This window comes from Oncorhynchus gorbuscha, linkage group LG17 (assembly GCF_021184085.1).
Source record: "Oncorhynchus gorbuscha isolate QuinsamMale2020 ecotype Even-year linkage group LG17, OgorEven_v1.0, whole genome shotgun sequence".
Taxonomy (NCBI): domain Eukaryota; kingdom Metazoa; phylum Chordata; class Actinopteri; order Salmoniformes; family Salmonidae; genus Oncorhynchus; species Oncorhynchus gorbuscha.
Genome location: NC_060189.1, coordinates 19,190,399 through 19,218,365, shown reverse-complemented (window position 1 = coordinate 19,218,365; position 27,967 = coordinate 19,190,399). Strand labels below are relative to the sequence as shown.

Below are 27,967 nucleotides of genomic sequence, written 5' to 3'. Positions count from 1 at the left end.
TTTCAGCTTTTCTTAAAAAAAAAACATATATATATATATATATATATATACAAACATAATTCCACTATGACATGATAGTGTATTGTGTGTAGGCCAGTGACACAACATTTTAAATTCAGGATTTAACACAACAAAATGTGGAAAAAGTAAAGAGGTGTGAATACTTTCTGAAGGCACTGTAGTAGTACAATGCAGACGTGGTTTATAGTTTCCTGCTGGGCAATAACTAACGTTAGCGCACCAACAGAGCGCAGCCGTGAGTCGCAACCAATGGTAGTGTGGAAGAGGGAAATTTAATTTGTTATTTTATATGGCCTGAAGAAGGGACAGGTTATGCTGTTCCTCTTTCTGTAAAATTGCTCCGTTCGCTGATATGCTCTCAATCGCACTGTTTCAAGTCACCCTTTTCTTTGTCACCAGTCTATAACTGTTTCTAAACTGCGCTGTTCTAAAGTTCTGTGAAACAATGCCTGATAAGAATGACTGATCGATGTAGGCTACGAAAAGTTAGGTGATATGATGAAACATGGTCTATAATATTTATGATATATATTAAAAAGGCTAAATTACCCATAACAAATGCTATATGAAGCTGCATAGACAGGAACACACAGTAAATAAATAAAAAACGAACTATGCACTTCAAGAATGTACTTTTTCCCCTCAACTTCTGAATGCAATAATGTATTATTATAGTAAAGTCGTTATCGGCCATAGGGCTACATTCATTATCGGTGTTCAATGTAGTAAGATATAGCCTACATATTTGTGGTGCAATGTTGTTGATTGCTCCGCCCTGTTCAGTAGTTTCAGCTGAGCGAAACTATGCAACTTGATCCCAAGCCCAGTGACGAGCTATGGGGGTTTTCACTCCTGCCTCCAACCATGTGTGATGTGATTGAGTTCCCAATCGCTGAGTGCATTGAGAATACGAGCTAGAGTGAAGAGAATCACATAGAGAAAGACAGCTGCTCTACAGAGAAGCAATGGTAGTTTTATAATACATTGACAATCGTAGACAACCGAAATCAGTGTTTTATAGTATCGATTTCTAATTGTTGTTTTAGATAGCTTCCTGGGAATGCAAGCAATGGATCCAATAACGAAGTGGACACCAACGCAAGTTGTCGACTGGATGAAAGGTAAATTTGGAACACTTTCACTCACCGCCCAATTCACAATAATTGTCCATGTTAACCGCTATCTGAAACTTGAAACAACTCTATCCGCCTCATTCGCGGACCCCTGCAATGCATGCGTTTTTTGTTAAAGCTCATGTTTCGTAGAAACTGCCTCTGTGCTGCCGCCAACTATCGTCGTTGTCAACTTCTTGCACAGAGAACAAAGGGAAATAATATATTGCTAATGTTTGTGAGTTTAATTTAAAAGTGTTAACACGTAACAGCTGTGTGATCTTTGACAAACACTCAGAATTATGACAGGTGGACCAACGTTTCCAGACAAATTGCCTCTGCTGTGCCTCTTGCACTGTTCTTTAAGGAGACAACTTTTGCAATAACAGTATTAACCAAAAACAGTGCAGTTATTTTTATATATCTCTATTTGGCAAGCACAATCTGTTACAACAGTTTTTTACTGGAGGCACAATGGAGCTGAAGATTATAAACGGAATTAATTGAATCATAATTGTCTTAATTTTGTCTGGCTGACAATAATCTCTAACACTGGAAACCACAAACTATTTTCCTGTAATATTTGGTTAAACACACAGCACAACTCGCACACTGCTGTATTGGTACACCAAGCATATTCTTAATGTGAGAATCAAACCTGGAATGCCGGTTATGGAAATGAATGACAACACCTAAAGACTATTTTCTTTTAACGACCTGAACCCTGTCACAGCATTGGCATGCAAAGTGACTCTGCTACTACTGGCATGAGAAGTATCGGCAGTCACAGATACACAGCAACACTCCCCTATATGAAACATCATAGGAGGATAAAGTGCCTCTTCTGAATAATCTTTGTCAAAAGAAACAGCATCTGAAATGTTGTTTGATATATCCTAGGGCCTTCATTTTCCAGAGTAAAGTAATTTGATAGTTCCTACATATTTCATTGCCCTAGACTGAACACCCACATCCGTCTACTCTTCAGTAGTTGCTGAATGATGCAAACCTGGTGTGTAGGCCTTCTAGTGTTTCTGTTCAGTGCCTGTGTGTAGATAGATGTGCTAAAGGGATTGTGGGGGGTTACCCTGTGTGCCCAGTGGATGGAGGGACAATTTGTTCAGTTGACAGGCCCTACTCGTCAGTCTTCACTTTGGCTATCTGACTAGGCAGTTCTCTATTGGAGGGTCTTACCACTGGCTCTGTTCACTGGACTGCCATAAGACAGCCTCTGTGCCTAAAATGACAACAGGCCATTGGTGCTTCACATGCAGTATAAATTCAGCAAACACCAATGCTGCCTGTGCTAATCGCCCTACGGTTGTTTTCTTCGGAGGGATCATGGTTACGTTTGTGTGTGTTGGGTCAAAAGTAGTCGGTTGTCTTAATTTTATGAAGCTGATTAGTAATGGTCCATTAATCTACACTGAACAACACTATAAACACAACATGTAAAGTGTTGGTCCCATGTTTCATGAGCTGAAATAAAAGATCCCACCAGAAATGTTCCTTACGCACAAAAAGCTGATTTCTCTCCAATTTTGTGCGCACATTTGTTTACATCCTTGTTTGTGAGCATTTCTCCTTTGCCAAGATAATCCATCAACCTGACAGGTGTGGCATATCAAGAAGCTGATTAAACAGCATGATCATTATTCTGGTTCACCTTGTTCTGGGGATAATTTGCAGTTATAACATAACACTATGCCACAGATGTCTCAAGTTTTGAGGGAGTGTGCAATCGGCATGCTGACTCAGGAATGTCCACCAGAGCTGTTGCCAGATCATTTATTTTCTCTACCATAAGCCGCCTCCAACATCCTTTCAGAGAATTTGTCAGTATGTCCAACTGGCCTCACAACCACAGACAACATGCATGGCATCGTGTGGGCGAGCAGTTTGCTGATGTCAAAGTTCCCCATATTGGTGGAGTTATGTTATGGGCAGGCATAAGCTATGGGCAATGAACACAATTTCATTTTATCGATGGCAATTGGAATGCACAGAGATACTGTGACGAGACCCTGAGGCCCATTGTCGTGCCATTCATCCACCGCCATCATTTCATTTTTCAGCATAATGCACGGCCCTATGTCGCAAGGATCTGTACACAATTCCTGGAAGCTGAAAATGTCCCAGCCTGCATACTCACCAAACATGTCAACGATTGAGCATGTTTGGGATGCTCTAGATTTACATGTACGACAGCTTGAACCAGTTCCTGCTAATATCCAGCAACTTAACACAGCCATTGAAGAGGAGTGGGACAACATTCCACAGTACACAATCAACCTGACCAACTCTCTGCGACGGAGATGCATGAGGCAAACAGTTCTGATCCACGCCTCTACCTTTTTAAGGTATCTGTGATACATAGATCTGTGATATACAGATGCATATCTGTATTCCCAGTCATATTAAAGCCATACATTAGGGCCTAATGAATGTATTTAAATGAACTAATTTCCTTATATGAACTGTAACACAGTAAAATATTTGAAATTGTTGCAATTAAAAATATTTGAAATTAATATTTTTAAGTATATATATATATATATATACACACAAACATGTTGTATATACATACAACACAATGTAACTCCAAGTCAATCACACTTCTGTGAAATCAAACTGTCCACTTAGGAAGCAACACTGACAATAAAGTTCACATGCTGTTGTGCAAATGGAATAGACAACAGGTGGAAATTATAGGCAATTAGCAAGACACTCCCAATAAATGAGTGGTTCTGCAGTTGGTGACTACAGGCCACTTCTCAGTTCCTATGCTTCCTGGCTGATGTTTTGGTCACTTTTGAATGCTGGTGGTGCTTTCACTCTAGTGGTAGCATGAGACGGAGTCTACAGCCCACACAAGTGGCTCAGGTAGTGCAGCTCATCCAGGATGGCACATCAATGCGAGCTGTGGCAAGAAGGTTTGCTGTGTCTGTCAGCGTAGTGTCCAGAGCATGGAGGCGCTACCAGGAGACAGGCCAGTACATCAGGAGACGTGGAGGAGGGCAACAACCCAGCAGCAGGACCACTACCTCTGCCTTTGTGCAAGGAGGAGCAGGAGGAGCACTGCCAGAGCCCTGCAAAATGACCTCCAGCAGGCCACAAATGTGCATGTGTCTGCTCAAACGGTCAGAAACAGACTCCATGAGGGTGGTATGAGGGCCCGACGTCCACAGGTGGGGGTTGTGCTTACAGCCCAACACCGTGCAGGACGTTTGGCATCTGCCAGAGAACACCAAGATTGGCAAATTCGCCACTGGCGCCCTGTGCTCTTCACAGATGAAAGCAGGTTCACACTGAGCACATGTGACAGTCTGGAGACGCTGTGGAGAACGTTCTGCTGCCTGCAACATCCTCCAACATGACCGGTTTGGCGGTGGGTCAGTCATGGTGTGGGGTGACATTTCTTTGGGGGGGCCGCACAGCTCTCCATGTGCTCGCCAGAGGTAGCCTGACTGCCATTAGGTACTGAGATGATATGCTGGTGCATATCATGGTGCGGTTGGCCCTGGGTTCCTCCTAATGCAAGACAATGCTAGACCTCATGTGGCTGGAGTGTGTCAGCAGTTCCTGTAAGAGGAATGCATTGATGCTATGGACTGGCCCGCCCGTTCCCCAGACCTGAATCCAATTGAGCACATCTGGGACATCATGTCTCGTTCCATCCACCAACGCCATGTTGCACCACAGACTGTCCAGGAGTTGGTGGAAGCTTTTGTCCAGGTATGGGAGGAAATCCCTCAGGAGACCACCTCATCAGGAGCATGCCCAGGCGTTGTAGGGAGGTCATACAGGCACGTGGAGGCCACACACACTACTGAGCCTCATTTGGACTGGTTTTAAGTACATTACATCAAAGTTGGATCAGCCTGTAGTGTGGTTTTCCACTAAAATTGAGTGTGACTCCAAATCCAGACCTCCATGGGTTGATAAATTTGATTTCCATTGATAATTTTTGTGTGATTTTGTTGTCAGCACATTCAACTATGTAAAGAAAAAAGTATTTAGTAAGAATATTTCATTCATTCAGATCTAGGATGTGTTATTTTAGTGTTCCCTTATTTTTTTGAGCAGTGTATATTGAGTGAAAGGTCAGTTAAATCTCTCAATTTAACATTGTTTTTGACTGGATGTCCTGCAGCACCTTTCTCGCCAGGTCTTCAAGCAGGCTATCCTACTATGCACTAATATTGTGAAATTCACTTTAATACATTTTTATATTTTCCTTAGCAATTGTTCCCAATAACACTAGCAGGACCACACTGGGTGTTGAAGTTGATGGCAGACTAGTCATTTCCCAAATATAATCTTGAATCCATTCACATTACATTTAAGAAATTTAGCAGACACTCTTATCCAGAGGGACTTAAAGGAGCGGTTAAGTGCCTAGCTCAAGGGCACATCGACAGATTTTTCACCTAGTCTGCGCGGGGATTCTAACCAGCGACATTTGGGTTACTAGCCCAATGCTCTTAACCACTAGTCTACCTGCTGCTCCTAATGCCCAGACTGAAGAGAGCTAGTGCTGTTCAGAGAATGTTTAGTCCAAATCTCAGCTGAGTAGTTTCTCACTTACAAACTCACTTTATTTTTTTATCCTCCTACTCACAGCAGAGTCTACCAGGTTTGCTCAGGCATTCCAAATATGCAATCACAACTACTGTTCAAGTTGGTGAGTAAGAAGAGTCTTTCATAGTAATGTGAGTTTTACTGACTTTAGTTTAAGAAAGACATCAGCAGGATAGTGTTACAGTATGTCTGATGTTTTCAGTGTTTGACAATACAATACTCCAATCACAAAGACTCTTGCAAGCAGACTGTTGTAATTGGTGTGAGAAATGTAGCGACAGGTTTGTTCTTAAGCAATGGACCACGATTAGAGAGCAGATGATCTAGTGGCCTACATCTGTCCCAATGTGGTCACAGGATGGAAGTGTCAAATATCAGGACTGTACCAGCCAGAGGAGGGTGTCATTTTTTTAGAATAGCACTGACATGCCAAATTGGTGTTGTGTGTGTGTGTGTACTTTAGTGTGAAGTGCCCATTGCCCAGTGGCTTTGCCTCTGGAGGATGTCCGAGGCCTTATCTTGTGAGGTGATAGTGAGGTGTTGGCATTGATCTTCATGTGGCGGTGTGAACAGACTCGGAACAGAGAGCTTATTGAGCCATGTGCCTCTCTCTACTACACATGATAATGCCTATATCTACTCCACATGATAATGCCCCTCTACTGCACATGATAATGCCTATCTCTCGCTCTTCTGTACCAGCATGGCTGCATAAAAAAAAAAGTCCTCACAATGACCTATGCTTTATTAATCCCCTGTAATAACCTGCATCGACTATGTATACAGCCAGTAGAGAAGCATGTGTTCATTTGAACTAAACTGGTCTAAGTACCACAGGACTGCCCCCCCCCCCCCCCACACACACACACACACACACGCGCGCACACGCACACGCCAGGGTGCATGTTCAAAGAAGGACGTAAAGAATGAGGCAGGTTATTCCATGGAAATCATTAAGATAACTGTAATTTTGGCAGAAACGAATGTCCAGTAATCCTCTCATTCTCCTTTTTAGGGTGGACCTATTGTAATCTGTTGATCTAGAGATATGTGCAACTTCCCTTTTTTTAAAAGGCTTTTAGACTTCAGGGAAGCTGTGTAAGGGGATTCTCCCTGAGGGACAGGAACCTGAAAGTGGTCGCAGTGGTTTCGCCCTGCCTGTCCTGTTTCTGACAAGCCCATGTGTTAACCTGATGTGGAAGAGCTTGCAATATGGGGACTTCTCAATCAGTCGCCAATAGATTCTATTTCTCCATTGTCCAGTTTATTGTGTGCAACAGTATTGGGTTGGTGGTTAGGCCAAAGATTTGAATTAGAACGTACACAATGAAGACTATATTGTCTGAGAGGCTCATAAAAGGTTCCAAACTGTAAACCAGGATTGGTTGACACTCATTTTATAATGCTTTGGAAGGTTAGAGGGGGTCACCTTCCTTGTGCCTCTGTCAAACTGGGCAGGGCAGTTAGCTTTTCATTCAAATCCCAATGTGAATTGCAAATCTCCCAGATCATCTGAGCTTAGTGGTGCTTCTAGAGGTTTGGCCCCAGTCTGCCCTAAGAGCATTGGCCTCTGAAACACACAGAGCTTAACATTGTGGGAATAATCGCAACCGTAGGTGGCACTGCTCTGGGCACAGATGGGTCACTGCAGCCATAGTGGCTAACTGCCCATGCAGAGAGCTGTGAGAGAGATGGTGTACCTCAACTCCGGAATCATATGAGTGATATTCCTGGACTGTTGTAATCAGAATGGTTGGTATTTATTTTGACCTCACCGTAGAAAGTCTGTGTTAACGACATGTTTTGTATCGGCATGATTTTGCTGCGCCAGACAATTTCCACGTTGTGGGCGAACTCTTAAGTTGCAAACAATTGTCGTGGTCTTTGCTCGTTCCTCGTGACGATTTTGAAGTACCACTACGTACTGTCATAGGCTCCGACAAAGTTCCGTCAGCCATTTTGAGCCTTTATGGTGTAGCTGGTGTGAGGAATCCAACGTACAGTGCAGGCAGGCCTGTAAGGCCTCAAAATGCTCACTACTGTGGTGGTGGTGTTGGTACTATTAAAGCACTATGGAGTGAACTATGCTCTAACAGCCACTGGATATGACAGGAATGTGTTCTGCTACTGGACCGAACTACTGCCTCTGTGAATCAGCAGTGAAAACAAGAATGATGTCCTTTTATGCACTTATGCCACCAGTTTCATTTTTTAAAAGGATTTAAATGCCTGAGCTAGAATGACTGTTCAGCCTCTCTCGGTTAAGGACACCATAACCTGTTGGTGTTAGCCCATTTATCTTAGGTGTTCTCATGCTAAAACAAAATGAGCACGTTGTATAATTGAGAAATATTTTGTAGTTCTAAAATAGGCGTAAACAGTCATTCTTTCACCACGGTTGTATGTGATGTTTAACCGCATGTTAAAGGGGCAATCTGCGTTTGCTTCATCCATTGAAGTCAAACTGTCGGACCACCAGAACCTAAAATATAAGCTGGTTTCACTCCGATGTTTGTAAGGAAAGGAAATGTCAATAAACACTAAAGCCTCAACATGGTTAACTGTCATTTTGATATCATGGGATGGTCAGTCATTGCATCCATAGCTCTGTCTATGAATTTGAAAGTGATTTACATTTCTCCAGCCCCATCTCTCTGCTTTTTACCGGAACAGGGGTGGGGAGATGCATGGTTATTTTTTAAATAGTGGATTACTGCTTTAAGGGCAGATAGGCACATCTACATTCTACCAAACACAGGCAGTAACCTAGATTGCATTCCTCAGGTTGGTTGACATTAACCCATGTAATGTCTGCCTTTGTAGTATCACATGTAATGTATTACTGCTCAAACTACTGGTATCTCCCATCTCAAGGAAAATAGTCCAACACAATCCTATAGCTAGGACTCTTTTCACCTAGTTTTACCTCTGTTTGTAATTTTAGAACAATTTCCAGTCAACAGTACATTTTATGTTGACAGGATTTCTGTGGGTTAAAATGACAGTAACTCGGTCAGTCACTCTTATTCACAACAGTATTGGGTGACGCGGAACAGGAAATGAACAGGGTGTGTTTTGTTGTGAAAAAGGATTGCTGTGTGTCTGTCCTGCCGTCACAAGGAACTACTCAATCATTCATGATTTGTGAGAGTATATATTTTTTTGTCACTAACATATCATAAGAGATCCAGAAACACATTATTGTGTGTGTGTGTGTCAAAGAGGGAGAGAGAGACAGGTAGGTCATTAACATGGCAGAGTAGGAGTCTGTGGTGCGTCACTGCCTTGCAGTGGGATAGCTCTCTGCGTCGTGCACTGTGGGTGTCACACTGGCTGGTCACGCTGTCGCTCACAGATGACATCCCACTGAAGATGACTCACCTTCAGTCTCTCCCACACGGAGAACAGGATCGACTCATCTCAACGCCCCGCTCTCTTTTGAACTCGTTCTCTCTGTTCCACAGGATCTGAGTGCTAGCTGCGGGGGATTCCTATTGCGTAGTTTCTATTCAGCTGTAATGTACAGCATGTAATCTGAGGAAGAGAACATTTGGGTGGCTGCGAAATCTCAATGAAAGCAGTACAACCATTGTGGTGTGTTGGTTCTCAGCTTATTGCTTGTTGTGTTTGTGTGTGTGTATGTATGTCCTGTGTGTGCTAATGACTTAATGGTCTTCAGTGGGTGGGACGACAGAGTAAAGTTACTCAATCTCTTTGACCCTTGTCTCCTTCTCTGACCTGGATGCGTGTAGGCTGTAAATCTTTCTAAACGGAATGTCCGTTCTCTTTCCACCACCCCCCGTCTCAAGTCTCCAACTCCCCACCAGATCCGTTATCATGGCTACTCTCCCGTTGTTTGTTTACCGGGGCCCAGCCGTGGTTGAGGGCTGCGCTGGCAGTCATTGTGAGTGTTTGGGACCGGCACAAAGAGCAGGGTTACTGCTAAAGCCTGGTTTAGCTGAGAGAATGCACATCGTGGCTAAAAACAAATAGTGTGTGTGCCTGGGCTAAGCGGGAGGCAGGCGTGCCTGATTATGGGGAGGTCAGAAATGGGATGCCAGGTTCATTTTTAGATTTGGTTGAGGAAATACTCTCTTCGCTTGGCAGTTAATGGCAGATATTTTTTCTTGTCCTTTCTGACTGTTTAACAGCCTGTTAGAACTGAACTAAAAGCCAGATTTGGAGGTTTGGAAAGTTGTGTACTCCCTTTGTTCCCCTTCAGAGATAATCTTAAAGGTACTCCCATGACAACCCTGTTAAACTTGCCAGGCCACCATGATCATACACCTGACATGAGGAGTGAAGATCACTCACTCACTACACAGCCAGTCTATGTCTGTCTATAAATAAAGGTCACTCACTATACTGTACAGGCAGTCTGTCTATTGTCCATAAATAAGGGGCAGGAGTGTTTCCTGGTCAGGTCCCTTTTTACATGGCTGGGCATGATAGGTTTCCTCTGGCTCGCTGGGATGCGACATGGTGTTCTATCTCTGTGAAGACTGAAGAGACAACCTCAGCGAAGAATACTACATATGTTTTAGCCAGGCTATATAGTGACAGTATATAGGTGCCTTTTTGGGGGAGGTGGGGGGGTTTGAGTGAAGTTGACTTAAGATGGTTTTTCAGGTGACTTTGGCAAGCTCTGGGAGGTGAGTTACAATTGCACAAAGACTTTGTTAAAAAACAATCGTCCCAGGACAAACAAACACAAACAACATAAGCATGGAGAAAGCTGGGGCGTGGTGGAGTGAAAGGGAATTTCTGCCATTTTTGTGGCCCTTTGTTACTCTCTTTAGTGGTTGTTTACGTGCGAGGTAATGAGCAGCGTGGCTAGCTGGCTGGCTGCAGTGCAGTGTTTAGTAGGCGGGAGAGGTAGTTCTAGAACCACAGCATTACACACAGCTCCTGCTCCAGTCCGAGACCCAGACCTCACTGAATAAGAATGCCCATAGAAATCATTCTGCGCATGGACGTGTATGACCTCTGATTGTTGTACACAAGCTTATGCAGGGGCAGCCTCTCTGAGCTGTGAGAAAGGACTTCGTTGGATCTCCATTACAGGAAGCAACTCAGCAACCCATAACTGGTCTTTCCGTTTATGTCCTGTTGAAACGTGGATGTGACTGACTCGTTTGGTGCTTGGGAACTCAGCCAGGAGTGACTGTCAGTTTATGAGCCTGTGGCACTTTCTGTTGTTCACTCCCCTTGGTGTAGTTCTCTATCGTTCCATCTTTGTCACATGCCTGCAGGTCAGCAAGTATATCCACAGGTCAAAACTCCCCTTCCTTTTTCCCATCACAGCCCTATAATCCAACCTCCTTGACCTCTGTCAGTGTCTCGCCACCTTATCTACTGAGTGAGGTATCCCCAGTGTGACTGGAGCCTGCATGGGGAGTAGGGCCAGGATGAGGTTGTGTTTATCTTACCACACGAAAGGAGTGTGATCTCTGCGCCGTCATCGTCCATCTCCCCTCGACAGACGGCTTTTTTTTTGTCACTCTCCTTAAGACATGTATCATGTTGGAGAACCAGGTTAAAAGTGTAATCTTTGTTCAAGATAAGCCCTGCAAGGCAAAAATACACTTTGTTAAACTTAGGACCGTACACAAATAGCCTACAGAAACACACCAATGAATTAACTGATGAGGGCACACATTTGCTCCTGGTGATGGTAACTTCTAAGCTTACAGACAGTAAACAGGATGGGCCATAATGTGAAATTGTACTCTTGGATAAAGTCCTCCCCAAAAATGTTCTTTATAGCCCAGGGGGCATAGCTTATAGATAGATACTCAATGTGCACAGTTGGTTAGATGCTCAGTGAGGATGGTAATGTTGCACAACTGTCCCTTTCACACTAGCTACTGTCTTGTGTATGGACTTTGTCTTGCTCATGTGAAGTAAAGTCCTGCATCAGAGGAAGGCTTAGCACTTTTCTTTGAGTTTCTTTTCTAATTACAACCCAGGCTGCCCAGAGCCATTGTGCTGGAATGTTGGAATTCCCACAATGGCTCGGCTCCTGAGAACAATGGCTATTCCTCTGATTCCCCACAGGTTTGCCGGGTTAAATAAAATGGGGAGAGTTACAGTGGCACTGCTATTGTACGCCCAGCAGCTTTCCCGTTGCCCAGGCAAGGTAGGACCAGGGAGGAGACAACAAGGGAACAAACAGATGGCCAGAGCCTCCCTGGAAAACAGTGAGGAGAGGCAGGGCTTTTTCTGTGGGAGGTGAAAGACTCTTCTCTCTCATGTAATCAAACCCCTGAGAACCCAAGCTAAGCCTGCCAGAGTATCACCGGGCTTGGTGGCGGATGTGAGCCTGGCGTTGGGAGGAGCGAGAGGAGTGCGGCTATGTGCATGCAAGTGGACGTGCACCAGTGTGTTTATATACTGTTGTAAGGAACAGATGTGCATGTCATCCTAAATCTGCAGCACATAATCAATTATGTAGGATTAACCGGTGTTTTGATCAAGGTCTGCTTCAGATAAGAAAAAGATGTAGTGTTCTCTTGTAATAGAACCCACAATCTAAGGCATTTGGATTTCATTGTAAAGCAAATAACCTTACACATGATATCTGCTTCCAAAAGTGTTGCAGTAGTATACTAGCGAGTCTACATGCTGTGGGGCTCTGTGCAGCCTTTTTCTTCTATACTTGTTAGCATTTCCAGTGTCTGACTCACCTGATTATTCTTTGATTCCCCATGGACTGTCATGTTCTGGCTTCTGAAAGGAAACCTGCTGTTTTTTGTGCTTCAGTAAGGATGTGAACCAGGAATGTTAGGATTATCACAGAACTAGCCAGGCTGTTGGCTGCCAAAATGACAGTGTTTACATGGCCAAAAACTTGTGCTTAGAGCCTTAAAGGGATACTTAGAGATTTTGTCGATGAGGCCCTTTTATCTACTTCCCCAGAGTCAGATGAACTTGTGGATACCGAGTGTATGTCTCTGTGTTCTGTTTTGAGGTAGTTTTTGAGTGAATGCTAACTAGTGTTACCCGTAGACTTCCAGCCATTGCGCTAACGCTAGTTAGCAACTTCCTTCAAAATGCACGCAGAGAAATAAAAATGGTATCCACGAGTTCATTTAATTGCCAAAATCTCTAAGTATCCCTTTAAGAATGCCTTATATTTACGTTTTAGTCATTTAGCAGCTCTTATCCAAAGCAACTTACAGTAGTGATTGTATACAATTCCGTACTGTGTCCTCCCCCCATGCTCTACCAACTGAGCCACACAGGACTTTCAGTGGAATCCAGATCTGTTTCTAAAGTCCAAACTGAGCCTCAGCCTCTCTGCTTTTCCCCAGCTGTCCAGAATCATGCCTGTCTGTGTCAACTCCTGTCACCTCTGGACTGAAGCTGTTTTGTTGATAACCTGTTGTACATAGTTCCAGGTCTGAATGACTGGATGTAGTGGGTGACAGCAGGATCTGCACAGTAACAGCAGGTGCCCGTCCATCCTGCCCCCTGCTCCAGAGTGGGTGGGGTAATGATAGACTGTGGGCATCAGGTCGAGCTTTGTTACTCATCCCCCATATTGTGAAAATAGATCACTCAGTCTAATTGCTTTGAAATGGAACTTCCTCCTATTATGTTACATTGAAAACACACTTGGCTTCAACCATATGTTTGGCCTCTCGTGTAATGAGTCAATTGGATTGTTGGCTCTAATACATACACACTGATGTTCAAATTAGGAGAAACCTGGGTTAGTGAGACAGAATTAGTCAGTTTATGCATGTTGCTTCTCACTTCATCTCAGCTTTTGCATTTAAGTGTGTGTTAAGTGTTGATTTCAGGATGGCAGTAAAACATTTCTAAAGCATTTGAGCCTGGTTACCCCTTTGAAGAGCTTTCACATACTCTGAAAAGACACCCCCACTCATCTCCTTCGTCATTTCACAATGTGACATCCAACCTCCTCACTTGTTTTTATGTCCTTAATGGAAATTGATAGTTGTGTGTGTGTGTGGAAAAAGGGCATATTTTCTTCTGGTTGTGGCAAGGGTACAGGCCAGAGAACATGGGGAAAGGGTGATAAACTAGTCAGTTGTATAACTGAATGCCTTTAACTGAAATGTGTTTTCTGCATTTTAACCCAACTCCTTTGAATCAGAGAGGTGCGGTTGGCTGCCTTAATAAACATCCACGTCTTCGGTGCCTGTGGAACAGTGGGTTAACAGCCTTGCTCAGGGGCAGAAAACATATTTTTAGTACCTGAAGCCTCTGGGAATGAATGCTGTGTGACTCCACTATGTCTTATATGACTATAGGGATAGTGCTGTGTGTGGTTCCAATGGGAATAATGGAATCTGACTGGGGGAACCCATGTTCCCACCAGGGTTTCCAGTAGGAAAATTTGGCAATGTGACTGACAATGTTCTTATGTAAGGCTTGTCCATTGAGAGAGCTTGTTTTCCAATGATCCCATGAAATGAGGCCTGCGCCATGCATTTATGAAAGCACTTTTTTCCAAAGTTCAAATTTATATCGCACTTAAAAAAAAAATATATTATTGTTTATTGTCATTGAACTATCGTGGGGTTGTGACTCATGTTGTGTAATATACGTGTCTTATTGATAACTCTGGTTCCTACGATAGGCAGTTGGCTGCCTAGTGATTGCAACGTAACTCTATGTGAATAGTTGGCAAAGAATTTTGTTTCCAAGTGCTACTGAATAAGTTTAACTGAAATGCACTAATTGTGCATGATGCACATCATTACTCTACTCGAGTCTATCGATCCATTCCAAATCTTTCTACTATACATGACACGGGCGGCATATGTTTATCTTCCCTAGGGTGGCAGCAGAACTACTAGGACTTGGCCCGACCCACACAATTTGCCTCTAAGTTACTTCCGTTTCCGGTGTACCTTTGCCTGGTCAGTGACCCGCTGCTGTTGGGAAGTCAAAATGATCCAACCACCTGGAGCAGCTCGATGCACATCAGCCTTGTTACTTTGTCTTCGAGAAGGCGCCATCTTGAGGCAGTCTGTTTTGGAGAAGGAATCGCCTCTCGGGAGTCACACTGACAACGGGGATGGTCAACACAGTCTTTGGCAATTTTGCTTAGCCAGGGTACACTTGAATGAAGTCCCTTATGAGGAACGTGTGTATTTTGCGTGGGTGAAAATAGAAACACACTAATACTTGAGGATTTATTAGCCTATGAAGTAGCCCATATTTGGAGTTGGAGCACATCGACTGGTATTTACATCAATGAATAAAAAGCATTATTTTGATATGGATTTCCTTTCTTCTGGGCAATATGCCCGGCAACATTTTTATATTTATTGGCTTTAAAACATTTTTACTGGCTAGAAGCCGGCACCTACCAGTACCCACTCTTTCCCCAGCAGGATCCTCTGTTAGTCCCATTAGAGGGGATTGTCCCCCCCCCCCCCACACACACAGGCTATTTGAAGTGGCAGACTAGTTCACACTGTCCATGACATGATCCAGGATTCCAAATTCAAGGCAGTGCTCATAGAAGGATTTTGGAGGCATTTGAAAAATAATGAAACAACACAAATCAACCAATTTCTATATTTGTGTAACAAAAGTTCTCCTTTGGGAAGGTTTTTTTTTTTTTGTCTACCCAAAGCTTTGTAATTGGCTCTTACATGGGCTGTTCAGGAGAGGTTAATCTGTTTAAATCTAGAATCCTTAGTTGCTACATACATTTTTGTACTTATGAATAAATTATATACCCATTGATTTTTGAAGAATATAACTTATAAATTCCCCTTGAGCTTAGTTCACCTGTCATACCCCATCAGAACCCAGAATATATATGCTTGTTTTACGCCAATGTTTGTCAACAATGTAATGTAAACAAACAGCCTTTGAACATGGTTAAAGCTATCCTTTTGATATCATGGATAGTCAGACCAACAGATGAATGGATTATATATGCATTTGAGTGTTATCATTTTCTCCAGGCCCATCCCTCAGCTTTTTACCAAAACAGAGGTGGGAAGACCGCTTTGTTATTGATTCAACTAAGGATTCTAGCTTTAAGGATGGGAAGGAAAACAGGCACTGTCTGAGCCAGAGCAGGCCTGGTAACCTAAACCTCAAGCTTGCCTTCCCCTCTACCCTTCTTTACTCATCCGTGGAGATATTCCGCAGAAGGATGGAATCATTCCACAGGAAATGCCTTTTAACACGGCGAGGGTAATGCAGGAAGGAGAAACCTTAGCCCATGGTTTCCATCCTTTTTTGTTTCTCTTTAATCCCATTACCAGTGGCTGACCCAGTCAGAGGCGTAGTCTGTGTTGGGCTGGGTTCAGTCCTCCTGCCAACACGGCAGCACAGCGCTCGCTGGGACCCACTCATAGTCTCCTCCACTGGGTCCATGATGTGAGTTCCCTCTGTGCTGCCTGAACCCGGTTAATCTAAGGGGTTAAGCCAGAACTGTCAAGTCTGCCCTGGGAATTCTCAACATAGGAATGGGAAAGCTGTTTAGACAGTAAATGTACTTGACTGGTTGTGTTATACTTGAGCAGTTTGATAGATTCATTTGCAGAAGCCTTGCAGCCTTTCCCTAAACATTTTTGTGTTTTATATGTTGTTAAAAATGCAATAAAGCACAGCTAATGGTATATTAAAGAGATTCTTCTGCACATTTGTAGTATTTAGTTTTTTTGTGTAAGACTTGGCTGTTCTGAGTTGTTTGGTTTGAATGTAGGTCTAATGTCAATGTAATTGTTTCTATGAATGTACAGAATGTGTGTGTGGTTGCAAAGTGGACATCACAGCAGCATGCACACACTACTCTTGCTACAATCCAGTAGATGTGATTGGCACAGCAGCCTCTGTGGTCAGTCTTGGGAGCCCGTGTCTGTCTCTCTGCCAAACAGATTAATAGTCTGCTCTGGTATCTGTAACCGGATCTCCTGCAGCACTGAACCATTCAATACGCTGACACACACACACACACTTTGCCTTAGCAACAGTACACCACACACACACACACACACACACACACACACACATTGATTGTCACACAGGCATAAATATGAGGTGCCATTCATAAAGATGGCCCCTGACCACAGAACACACCCTGTCTGCACACACACATGCTCTACATACACTATATGTAGTATATTCCTATATGGAGTGTGGTTATTATGGCTGCAGTTTAGACTGGAAAGAATGCTCGAATCCAAAGTGCTCTGTGTGTGTGTTGTGCAGCTGACAGGCCATTCAGGGGACCGGGGCTCAGGGCCTTAGCTCTGCAGCTGCCCCTCTCTGTGCCCTCTTTGATAAGCAAGATGGTGATTCCTCCCTTCCTCTCTGGCCCATGCCTCCTCTCCCACACACAGGCCTGTTCTTCACTCTGTTGTCACAACACTGCTTACCGGCCCAAATGAGAGGGGGTTGTGATTGTTGCAGTCAGGTTTTTATTTAGAACAAGAATCATTTTTGTTTGGCTCTAAGGGAGACTTATTTGCTGGAGCTGTTTTTTCCTTTCCCCCCCAAAATAATTTTAATTACACATGTTTTATTATCTAAATCACTCCACATTACCCACACAGACTTCTGCGAAGAGTGCTTGTGACGATTATCATAATGTCATCCGTCACTTAATCTAAATGCATGTCTATATGAAGAACCAGACATTGATTATGGAACACATAAAAAAAAGCCTCACTGGGCAAGAAAAGTCTATTGCCGCCTCACTAAAATCCAACCGCTGGTGTAACGGATGTGAAACGGCTAGCTTAGTTAGCGGTGTGCGCTAAATAGCGTTTCAATCGGTTACGTCACTTGCTCTGAGACCTTGAAGTAGTAGTTCCCCTTGCTCTGCAAGGGCCGCGGCTTTTTGTGGAGCGATGGGTAACGATGCTTCGAGGGTGACTGTTGTCGTTGTGTGCAGAAGGTCCCTGGTTCGCGCCCGGGTATGGGCAAGGGGACGGTTTAAAAGTATACTGTTACACTGGGTCAATCCCACAGGCCTGTAAAATATGAACCGCGTTTCGTTGGTCCAATTGATCCAGTTGAGACCTTACTAAGTGTCACTGTAATGTAGTATGGATTTCTTATCCTTTAGTGGGCAGAATGGCTGGTATTGTGATCGTTACAACTCATCCAACAGTGTAGGGATTTGAATAGCAGACGAGACATTCTCCAACTGTAATCAGACCCAAGAGCCATCTATTGTTTAACTGGCCAAACAGACTTCAGTCAGGTTTAACCTCTTCTGTTTATGGTGTTTATCTTGAGGATAGATCTGATGCACCTGTTTTTCTCTCTGCTGTTGGTTTGTGTACACACAGCCGCCTGTATGTTGTCCGGTGTCAAGTCTGCAATTAGAACTGGGCTTGTCAATACAAGGCTGTTGCGTCTTTACAGGGATTAATGAGGTGTCTCAAACGAGGAATCGGTACTGAATGCTATAGGGAGCCAGGAGGCCTGCATCAAAGCAGGATTAATGAGGAATCGGTACTGAATGCTATAGGGAGCCAGGAGGCCTGCATCAAAGCAGGATTAATGAGGAATCGGTACTGAATGCTATAGGGAGCCAGGAGGCCTGCATCAAAGCAGGATTAATGAGGAATCGGTACTGAATGCTATAGGGAGCCAGGAGGCCTGCATCAAAGCAGGATTAATGAGGAATCGGTACTGAATGCTATAGGGAGCCAGGAGGCCTGCATCAAAGCAGGATTAATGAGGAATCGGTACTGAATGCTATAGGGAGCCAGGAGGCCTGCATCAAAGCAGGATTAATGAGGAATCGGTACTGAATGCTATAGGGAGCCAGGAGGCCTGCATCAAAGCAGGATTAATGAGGAATCGGTACTGAATGCTATAGGGAGCCAGGAGGCCTGCATCAAAGCAGGATTAATGAGGAATCGGTACTGAATGCTATAGGGAGCCAGGAGGCCTGCATCAAAGCAGGATTAATGAGGAATCGGTACTGAATGCTATAGGGAGTCAGGAGGCCTGCATCAAAGCAGGATTAATCAGGAATCTGTACTGAATGCCATAGGGAGCCAGGAGGCCTGCATCAAAGCAGGATTAATTGCTTTACTATTTTCTCATGTTATCTTTTCACACGAATAGATCTTCCTTATAGGCAACGTTCCCTCATCATCAAATCTCAGTTTTGCTCAGCGCCAACTTGAACATTGTGAACATTGTGAACATTCTTTGCAACTTTCTTTGTGTTTACTGTGAACATTGAGGTACCCACTTTGTTAGTTTTAGCACTGGTCAAGTGGCTATTTGATCATAGTGTACAATTTATTTATTTTTATTTTTAATTGTACCTTTATTTTACTAGGCAAGTCAGTTAAGAACAAATTCTTATTTTCAATGATGGCCTAGGAACAGTGGGTTAACTGCCTGTTCAAGGGCAGAACGACAGATTTTGTACCTTGTCAGCTCGGGGATTTGAACTTGCAACCTTTCGGTTACTAGTCCAATGCTCTAACCACTAGGCTACCCTGCCGCCCGTCGAAGATGCTTCAAACATTTTAACATGGAAATAGCTGTTCTATCATTCAGCCTACAGTAGCAGCCAGTGTGTGCTGTTCAATGTAGGCCTACATTCCATTTAAACTTTTGAAGCATGCATGCAGGGCTTTGAATTAACCGGTTTATCCACTTGTCCCTAAGACAAGGTGACTGGAAATGGTTGTTTGACGCAAGAAACCACTACAAAATATGCATTATTTATTTCCATACCAATATTAGAGAATCAGGCAAATTATGCTACCCTCTGCCCATTGGCTACTTGGCTTATTCAACCCTGTCTCAAAATACAACACTACAAATGGAGCAAAGCTCTTTACCTGACTCTTTTCAAAGATTTCTAGAAATGCACACAATTTGTGCTCTTGTAGGAAGCAATCACTTCCCTATTGCTGACTACAAATGATATGAACACGTACAAATGTGCACACGTTGCTCCATGTAGCTCTCGCTTTGATCTCAAAACGAGAGCATCTACTCATAACCGCTCATGCTGTAAAAACAGTCCAGTTCAAAGTGAAAGGCACAGATCCATATGTGGCAATGGTCTATTTGCATACAGGCCTACTGCAGCTCTGATTGGTTATGGCGCACCTGTCTGTGTAGAGGTTGGGTCTGTCAATACAATAGAATCCTACTCCGGTGCGTTCTAGAACAGAATTTCTTGCTTGGTTCGTTTTGTTTCAGTATGTTGCATGGAAAATCACTAATATTGTGTTGAATCTATCACAATTCCCACAGTAAAATAAACGTTGATAGTGTTCATGAACGGGGAAAACTCTATAAAGTTAAGTGAAGTTCAATCTCTTGCTTCTGTGCAAGGGCTGTTTAGAGGGATTATTGCTGTAGGTGATCTTTGTCTAATCAATGGATTCTCCCCCCCCCAGGGCTGGATGACAGCCTGCAGCAGTATGTAGCTAACTTTGAGCAGGAGAAAATCAGTGGGGAGCAGCTGCTGAAGATCTCCCATCAGGACCTGGAGGAGCTGGGTGTGGCCCGCATTGGACACCAGGAGCTGGTTCTGGAGGCTGTCGACCTGCTCTGTGCTCTGGTATGGGGTGCTCACACCACATCTTTCTCCCCCCCCCCCCCCCCCCGACATGTCAATAGGTTGTTTCTAGTTTAAGATAAAACAGATGGTGGGACCATGAACTTGCTGGTTGTTTAATGAGTCTCATGGAGCTTAGGTCATCAGCCCTGCTGCCACCCTGCTCTCGCAGTGCTAGCGTGTGTTTGAAATATGCCCAGAATATAGTTGGCAGCCAACAGATCCAGTGTTGCAGAACCTCTCATTTCCCACAGAGCTCAATGGGATGTGGAACACTGCTCCAGGATATTAGGGTAGGAAATACTATCAGTTTCACTCCAGAGATGGAGTCAAATCAGGCTGTATGGGTCCCAGGTCTGGTGTGGTGGTTGAATGTGAGCTGATGATTAGTAGTGCATTTACATTTTAGCAGACGCTCTTGTCCAGAGAGACGTACAATTAGTAAACATTCCCACAGATAGGGAGGCAGGACATGAAGTGGCGAAATGGGTTAATGTTCTCGCTTTCGGTCTCTGTTTCTCTCTCTTTCTCTCTTACACACACACACACACACACACATGCAGAGAGAAATGTCAGGTCAGCTGTACATTCCCAGTGCACTCCCGGCCTTGGCCTCTTGTCTCTTACCCCAGTGGCTCATGGGAATGGAGTTACAGCCTACTAGCTGGGCTGGGATCTGACTGGGAGATGGGCCGTCCATCAGAAGAGCTGCCAGGTGAAGAGTTATGGTCAACACTGTTGTATTAAAGCTCCTAGAGAGGAGAGGGAGGGACCAAAAGACTGGGATAGAGCCTCTTAAAACACAACCTGGTTCTGTTTGTCTGATCTTTTCAAACAGATGGGATTGATTTGGGTTTTTATCACTTCCTGTGTCATATAAGCCCAGATTGCGGTCTTGAGTTTTTATCAGTGTCAGCGTTCTTTTGTCAAATCCTTATGCTCCTTTTAAATTAGCTCACATTAATGATTTGTCCTCTCAAGTTGCTAAAAAGAGCATATCATTTAGATTTTTATCCTCACTGATCTTATTTATTCTATAAAGAAGGAAGTTCAGTAGACCAACAGGTTACTGTGCCCAAACTGATCTAATTTGGCAGGCACTGGCCCACCATCTAAATTCCTGAGGAGCCTAGTGTGGTTTAGAAAGGTCTTGTGGGAGTGTGTGCTGGTCTGTGGTTAGACACCAGTCTTGTTCGTGCCCTTTAACATCTGATCCTGGTTAGTTTGCTCCTGGTTCGTTTGCTCCTAATGTTTAAGTTTGAGATTCAAATGAGGAGATTAACCTCAGCATGGTAGCTGCCAGTCTGAGTGTCCTGAGCCCCATGTCTGTGTCCAGCTGTGAGACCCTTATCCTGGGATTGACCTCTGAAGTCTGGGGTTCACTGATTCATCATCTCTCGGGAATATTCCAAGGGAAGTATTGTTGGACAGTGTCTGAGCATCCCTTTCTGAAGACTGTGATGGCAGCTTGAATAGATAAGACCCTGGGCGGTAACATTTCTGTGATTATTGGGAATGGATGGACACGTGGAAACGCTTATTACAGGGGTGAGAGGGTATGTCTAATGGTTTGATTAATCTATGTGTCCTACCTTATTTACCATACCGTACATCCTGCATCCCTTCCTCTGCTCAGGGTAATTGGGCCCAGATTTCTGCTCATCCCCTGCAATTTACTGAAGCCTCAAATGGTTTTGTCTTGATGGGCTTCATAAATTTAACCCGTGCTTCCTTGTTTCTCCAGTGTGTGTTTGTTAGCTTTAATAGGTCTTCCCCCAATGCAGGGCGTCTTGTTATTTCTCAAAATAAATTGAAAGTCTGTTGGGAGAGGATAATTATGTTATGGACGACTGAGAGGATGTTTAGTCGGACTTGGTTTGGAATGCCTGGAACTGCTCTCACACCTGTGATTGAAGAACCCTGGGTAAACGTGATCTGCTGTGGCTCTCCTTATTAATAGGGATGGGAATTTTAAATCATTTCACTATTACAGTAATATGCATTTTTTCAGATATCTGGATAGTCGAAATGCATTTTAAAAAATATAAAAATTGTTCAACGGAAACTTACTCGCGTGACTCAGGAGAGGCTTGTTTCAACAGAGATGGGTGGGGAAGGGGTGCAATGGGGACACCTAGTCAGTTGTACAACTGAATGCATTCAACTGAAATGTCTTCCGCATTTAACCCAATCCCTCTGAATCGGAGAGGTGCGGGGCTCTGCCTTAATCGAAATCCACGTCATCGGTGACCGGGAAACATTGGGTTAACTGCCTTTGCTCGGGGCAGAACGAGAGATTTTTACCTTGTCAGCTTGGGGATTCGATCCAACAACCTTTCGGATCCTGGCCCAATGCTCCAACCCTCCCGGCTACCTGTCGCCATCTCTCTCTCTCTCTCTCTCACTCTCTCACTCTCTCACTCTCTCACTCTCTCACTCTCTCACTCTCTCTCTCTCTCACTCTCTCACTCTCTCACTCTCTCACTCTCTCACTCTCTCACTCTCTCTCTCACTCACTCACTCACTCACTCACTCACTCACTCACTCACTCACTCACTCACTCACTCACTCACTCACTTGGGCCGGGGTGTCTGACACAGAGAGGGAGAAAGTAGCCAAACCGACTCACGCAAGTTAGAAACTCACCTGGTAGTGTCTGTCTTGACGGCATCAAATTGATGTAAAGAAGCTAGCTAGCTAAAATAGCCAGCTAAGTTGGTTAGCTAGCTAGCTATTTGAGGCTATTTTGCCGCGCTCTACGTGTACTTGTCTACAATAACTCCATTCATATTAAATAGCCGACATTTTGGTTGATCATTGTAGCCTACTCCTCATTTAACTAACTTAATTCCATTTAGCGGAAATCTCCCACTTCACTTGCCATACATGGAGCCTCTGACGGTAGTGCTGCTTTGATTGACCAACAATGACAAGCTACACATGTGAAAAGTGTTTAGGCTACCGGTATGTCTTTTATTTTACAGGGCACACTCATAACTGTCATAACTTTGAATAACTGTGCCCATCCCTACTTTATTAACATAGAGGCCTCTCTCTCATTGGTCCCGGGAGAGGTCATGGCTCATGACTGGAACACACAGCCGACAAATACCAGACCCCCTCACTTTGGCAGCCAATTCCCACCTCATTAGTGTCTCTCTGCTGTGGGGTCAAACGGTTCAAGTCCAAATCTTCTCTTTGTGTTCACACCGTCCTTTCAGGGTAGACAGGATACCCCCTGTATCGGTCATGTAGCCATTGAATAGATGATCAGGAGATGAGATGCTCTGAACCTTCTCTTTTTCTGTTGAATACTCTTGGAGAGCATGTTCTTACGTCAGCGCTGTGCATTTGTTTTCATCTCATAAATGAGTAGAACCTTGTATGACACGTGTCTTAGCTTGACTCTCATAGAGTTCCTTCCCCTCAGCAGGATTTAGACAGACTGACATACTCCGATTAAAGCTCACACCAGCCAAAAGCCATCAGAGCAAACTAGTCTCTGTAGACCGACGAAGGACATGTTGATTAATGAAACTGGGACTCTCGTTAAAACCATGATGACTTCTGCAGAGACCCATCTTGAAACCCAACACCTCTGATTGTCTTTGGAAACCCAGCGTCCAGCTCACAGGAGAAAAGCCCAACTATTGTCTCTCAGAGCCATGGAATAGATATTCAAGGCGCAGCAGCCAAGTAGTGTGTGGAAACTGCTATGATTGGTGTTTTACTGTCCACTGTGGACTTGTCCCCTAGAGGTGCGTACCTATCTCCTCAGGGGCAGAAAACCGATGTGGGCCCCCACCTGTCAACAGCCTCCTGTCTGTGGTTGAGAGTTGTGGGAACGCCCTTCTTGGGCCATGTTCCTCTGGTCGTGTCAGGTGATGCGTATCGTTGGGCCCATGTGGTGAGGGGCAGGAAGAACCTGTTGCGATAGCCCTCCTCTGGTCTCCTGAGAACACTTGTTCATGTCAGAATACAGGACCAATCTGGAGGCCCAAGCAGATCCTGCTCACAACAGTCACTTTGAAATGGAGTGAATTTGATTTAAAACGGCCATTATTTACCTGGTCCCTGTTCCTATAAGTTGCTACAGCTATGGAACAAAGAGGTGTTTCCACATCTGCCTACCAGTCAGAGCTGGTGTTTTCTATGTGTTATTGGCTCACTAATGACATAGCCAGCAGTGCTGTTTGATGTTGATTGGCTCTCCATGGCTTAGTTTCAAAGCCACTCTGTTTTGGTTCAACACAGTTGCTGTGTCTTATAATGGACAAGTGTGGGGTTTTAGAGCATCTGAGATAGTTATATGCACCTTCTCTCCATCTCTTCTCCTAGTATAAATCTGCTTAAGGTAACATGTAACATGCTCTATCAGTTTGCACATATGGCTTCTGCCTCAGCTCCATGCAGCTCCGTGGGGACGACTTTAGGGTGAGGTAATATATAATCGGTTCCTGAGTAACTGCTCCTGATATAAAACGGCAGCTGAGTGGAGTTAGCCGCTGATCACTTGCAGGTTTCCTCAGTGTGGAACGAGGCCGAGCGAGCGCAGGCTATTTTCTGCTCTTTAGCGCGTTTAGCCGTTAGCGTGCCAGTCAGGCTGAGGCTGGCAGGGATGCAACACCATGTGAGCTGATATTTGCCAGAACAGGAGTTTAAACTACCCCCCCCCCCTCTCGTCTCCTTTAACTAGCACTCTACTCCAAACACATTCTTTCCGCAATATTTAAGTGGAGCGTGCATGAGTTGCCAGGATTAGTTGCTAAATTAAGCCATCCTAAATTAAGCCACTAAGCAGAGCCGGCAGCTGACTGACGTCACAATGAATGTGGCCATCGTGGTGTTTGATGAGAGCATTAGTCTGAAGCTGACCATAGGTCAGTGTTAAATCCAATTCTCCCTGAGATCAGACACATTGCCCGCAGTGAAATGTACCGCACAATCCGATGTTAGGTGATGAACTCACCATATGACTAACTGTAGCTATGCGCTATGATGAAGGCTTTGTGAGGCGCTGCGGATGCTTACGTAAAGAAATGCTACTTAGCCTGCTCATACTGTACTAACAATGTACATCTAAAGCTTTATTTCATACAAAATATCCCTGTGGTAGGAGCAGAGCTAGAGACCAGCAGGTACAGGACACAACTTTGGCCTCAAATAAGGGATTTCTTTGGCCATTAGGAGGAATTATATATTATAGGAATTTTCTGGGTCATAAACTCAAAAGATAATATTTTTCTACACAGTTGGAAGTAAAAACTAGGTTGGGTGTGTCAGTCAATCATTTTCCTAATCACTTCCCCTAGAGCAGCTCAGCGAGGTCAGGGTTGTAAGGGCAGTAGGAATAAACAGCCGACAGAGCAATAGCCTAAGCACACACAGATCTGTGGCCAGGCTTACACGTCTGCCCTCAACTTACTGGCTCAGGAATGAAAACTTTGCTTGATGGGAATCAGGTGATGGCACGTGCACGCCTCTCTCCCGAGGGTTGAGCCAGACGTGCCTGAAGAATGCAGGGGAATTTCTCCCCAGAGGTGCCGGTAGAGACATGGCCTCTTAAATCATGCGTCCTTACAATTACAATTAATAACCCACATTTACTCTGCAGGAAACATGTTTGTCTGTGAAATGAAATCCAGAGCCATAAAAATCTGGAAAAACTGTTTCTGATCAGGAATGCTTTGTCCCAAAAAATGATTTGACGTTCACTGTAATTACATAAAAAAAACACATTGTTTTATGACAAACTATAACTTTGATATATCGAGCTCAATTGTTCTGCTCTTTCTTCCCCTTTCAGAACTATGGAGTGGAGACAGACAATCTGAAGGGTCTGGTGGTGAGGATGAGAGCAGCCACCAACAGCCTGCACATGTCCACGTCAGACCGCAGGAAGAGCCCGACATACGACGGCAGCACCTCCAGGAAACCCCCCAACGACTTCCTCACCTCCGTGGTGGAGCTCATCGGAGCTGCCAAGAGTCTCCTGGCCTGGTTGGACAGGTAAGGCCTCGCACAGCATTCTGGGAAGGCTGTCCCCATGAGGAAAAAACATTCAGTGTACTCGTATGTACAGAGTAGGATTACCATGGTAACTTTGCATAGCTGTCCTAGCTACATATAATCTTCTATATACATTCAAGCTCCTGGACTGCCGTTGAGGTTAGCTGTAATGTTATTTTTTCCAACGCATAGGAGTCATTAAGATCACTGAATCACCTCATGACTAGAATATACTGCTACGCTACACATTACAGGCATTGGTTTTTCCTCAGCCTCTACAGACTATAGCAGAAACACAGCTCTTCTCTCTCAGGAGAGCCTTCTAGAAAGGGTTTGAGGACATATACATGAAATTGGATACAGTCTGGTGGGTTTCCTCTACCTCTGTCTAGAGAATATCCAGATGAGCTGTAAGAACCTCCAGAATATCCACATACTCTACTGCTCATGTACAGTGCTTGCTTTATTTTCCTACATTTGTTTTAAAGATCTCTCTCCCCTTCTGTCAGTTATAACTAAACCAGGAAGTAGTATTAATGTCACCATGTTGACCTTCACAGCTGAAAGGATTTGTTTATTTTCTGAGGTTTGTTTCAAGATCATAAGTGTGTTGTGATGACTTCTCCCAACATATTTGGGGGTGGCATGGTGTTGAGGGGCTAGCGGTAGGAGATGTGTTTTGGAGTTCAGGGGTGGGTATTTTAGAGAAGGAATGGAGGAGGTGGCCCAACATGGAGACAGACTGTGTTCCTTCCAATCATTGTCTGTGGCCGCAGAGCCTTCTATCCTAGGCACACGCAAAGTAGAGCAAGGTTCACCAGTACTGTTTTCCTTATTAACAGCCTCCTAGAGGTGGCTCTGTCACACTGTTGTCCCACTGTGATGTTTACTCCCTTATCCAGCTCTCCTGACTGCTACTGAATATCAGTACGGTCAGGGACAAGACACGGACCTTAGAATGTCATGATAAAATGGCATCTCAATCTTTTCTCCCCTCTCTTGTTGCAGGACGCCCCTGACTGGGATCAGTGACTTCACCAGCATCAAGAATAAGATCATTCAGCTGTGTCTGGACCTCACCACCACAGTTCAACAGGTCGGCATGTTGCTCTCTTGCTGGCTCTACCTCCCCTCTCTCTTGCTCCAGCTCCCTCTCAACAGTGCACATGCAGCATGCCCCTGGAAAAATCACACCATAGCTCTTTCCACTCAGGGCAGCCTGGCCTGAGGGCAGACACATGTGGGATTTAAGTCGAGGGGCAGGGTGTTATGAACATCGCAAGCCTGCTTCTGCTGTTTTGTTTTTAGTCTGTTTTTGCCCCCCCCTCAGGTTATTTAATGAGGATACCCCAACCATGGTGGTGTTTTAACGGCAATTACAGCCACTGAGTTTACACTTTAATGAAAACCTCTGGCGCTCTTTTAAAAGCATCTGCCAACATTATGCGTGCTGCATTATTCCCCCTGCCATGTGGTTTCTGTTTGCCTGCTGCAAAATGTTCTCTGCGGGAGAGCATACTTTCTGTGTTTACGTCCTCTGGAGGGTTAATGCACAGTGGGTTGAGGTGGTACATTGGTCTCCTTCTGACACACATTAGATGTTTACCTCTCCTTCACTGACACACATTAGATGTTTACCTCTCCTTCACTGACACACATTAGATGTTTACCTCTCCTTCACTGACACACATTAGATGTTTACCTCTCC

At 44.3% G+C, this 27,967-nt stretch overlaps 1 protein-coding gene across 1 annotated transcript in view; it reads left to right on the top strand.

Moving 5' to 3' along the window:
* Positions 1–804: 804 nt before the first annotated feature.
* LOC124001508 (connector enhancer of kinase suppressor of ras 3-like) overlaps positions 805–27,967 on the top strand; it is a 67,988-nt gene continuing 40,825 nt past the window's right edge. The window contains exons 1-5 of the mRNA XM_046308335.1: positions 805–989; positions 1,068–1,142; positions 20,090–20,253; positions 26,057–26,259; positions 27,268–27,355. Coding sequence (XP_046164291.1) covers positions 1,082–1,142; positions 20,090–20,253; positions 26,057–26,259; positions 27,268–27,355 — 516 coding nt within the window. The 5' untranslated portion in view covers positions 805–989; positions 1,068–1,081. The remainder of the gene's footprint in view (positions 990–1,067; positions 1,143–20,089; positions 20,254–26,056; positions 26,260–27,267; positions 27,356–27,967) is intronic.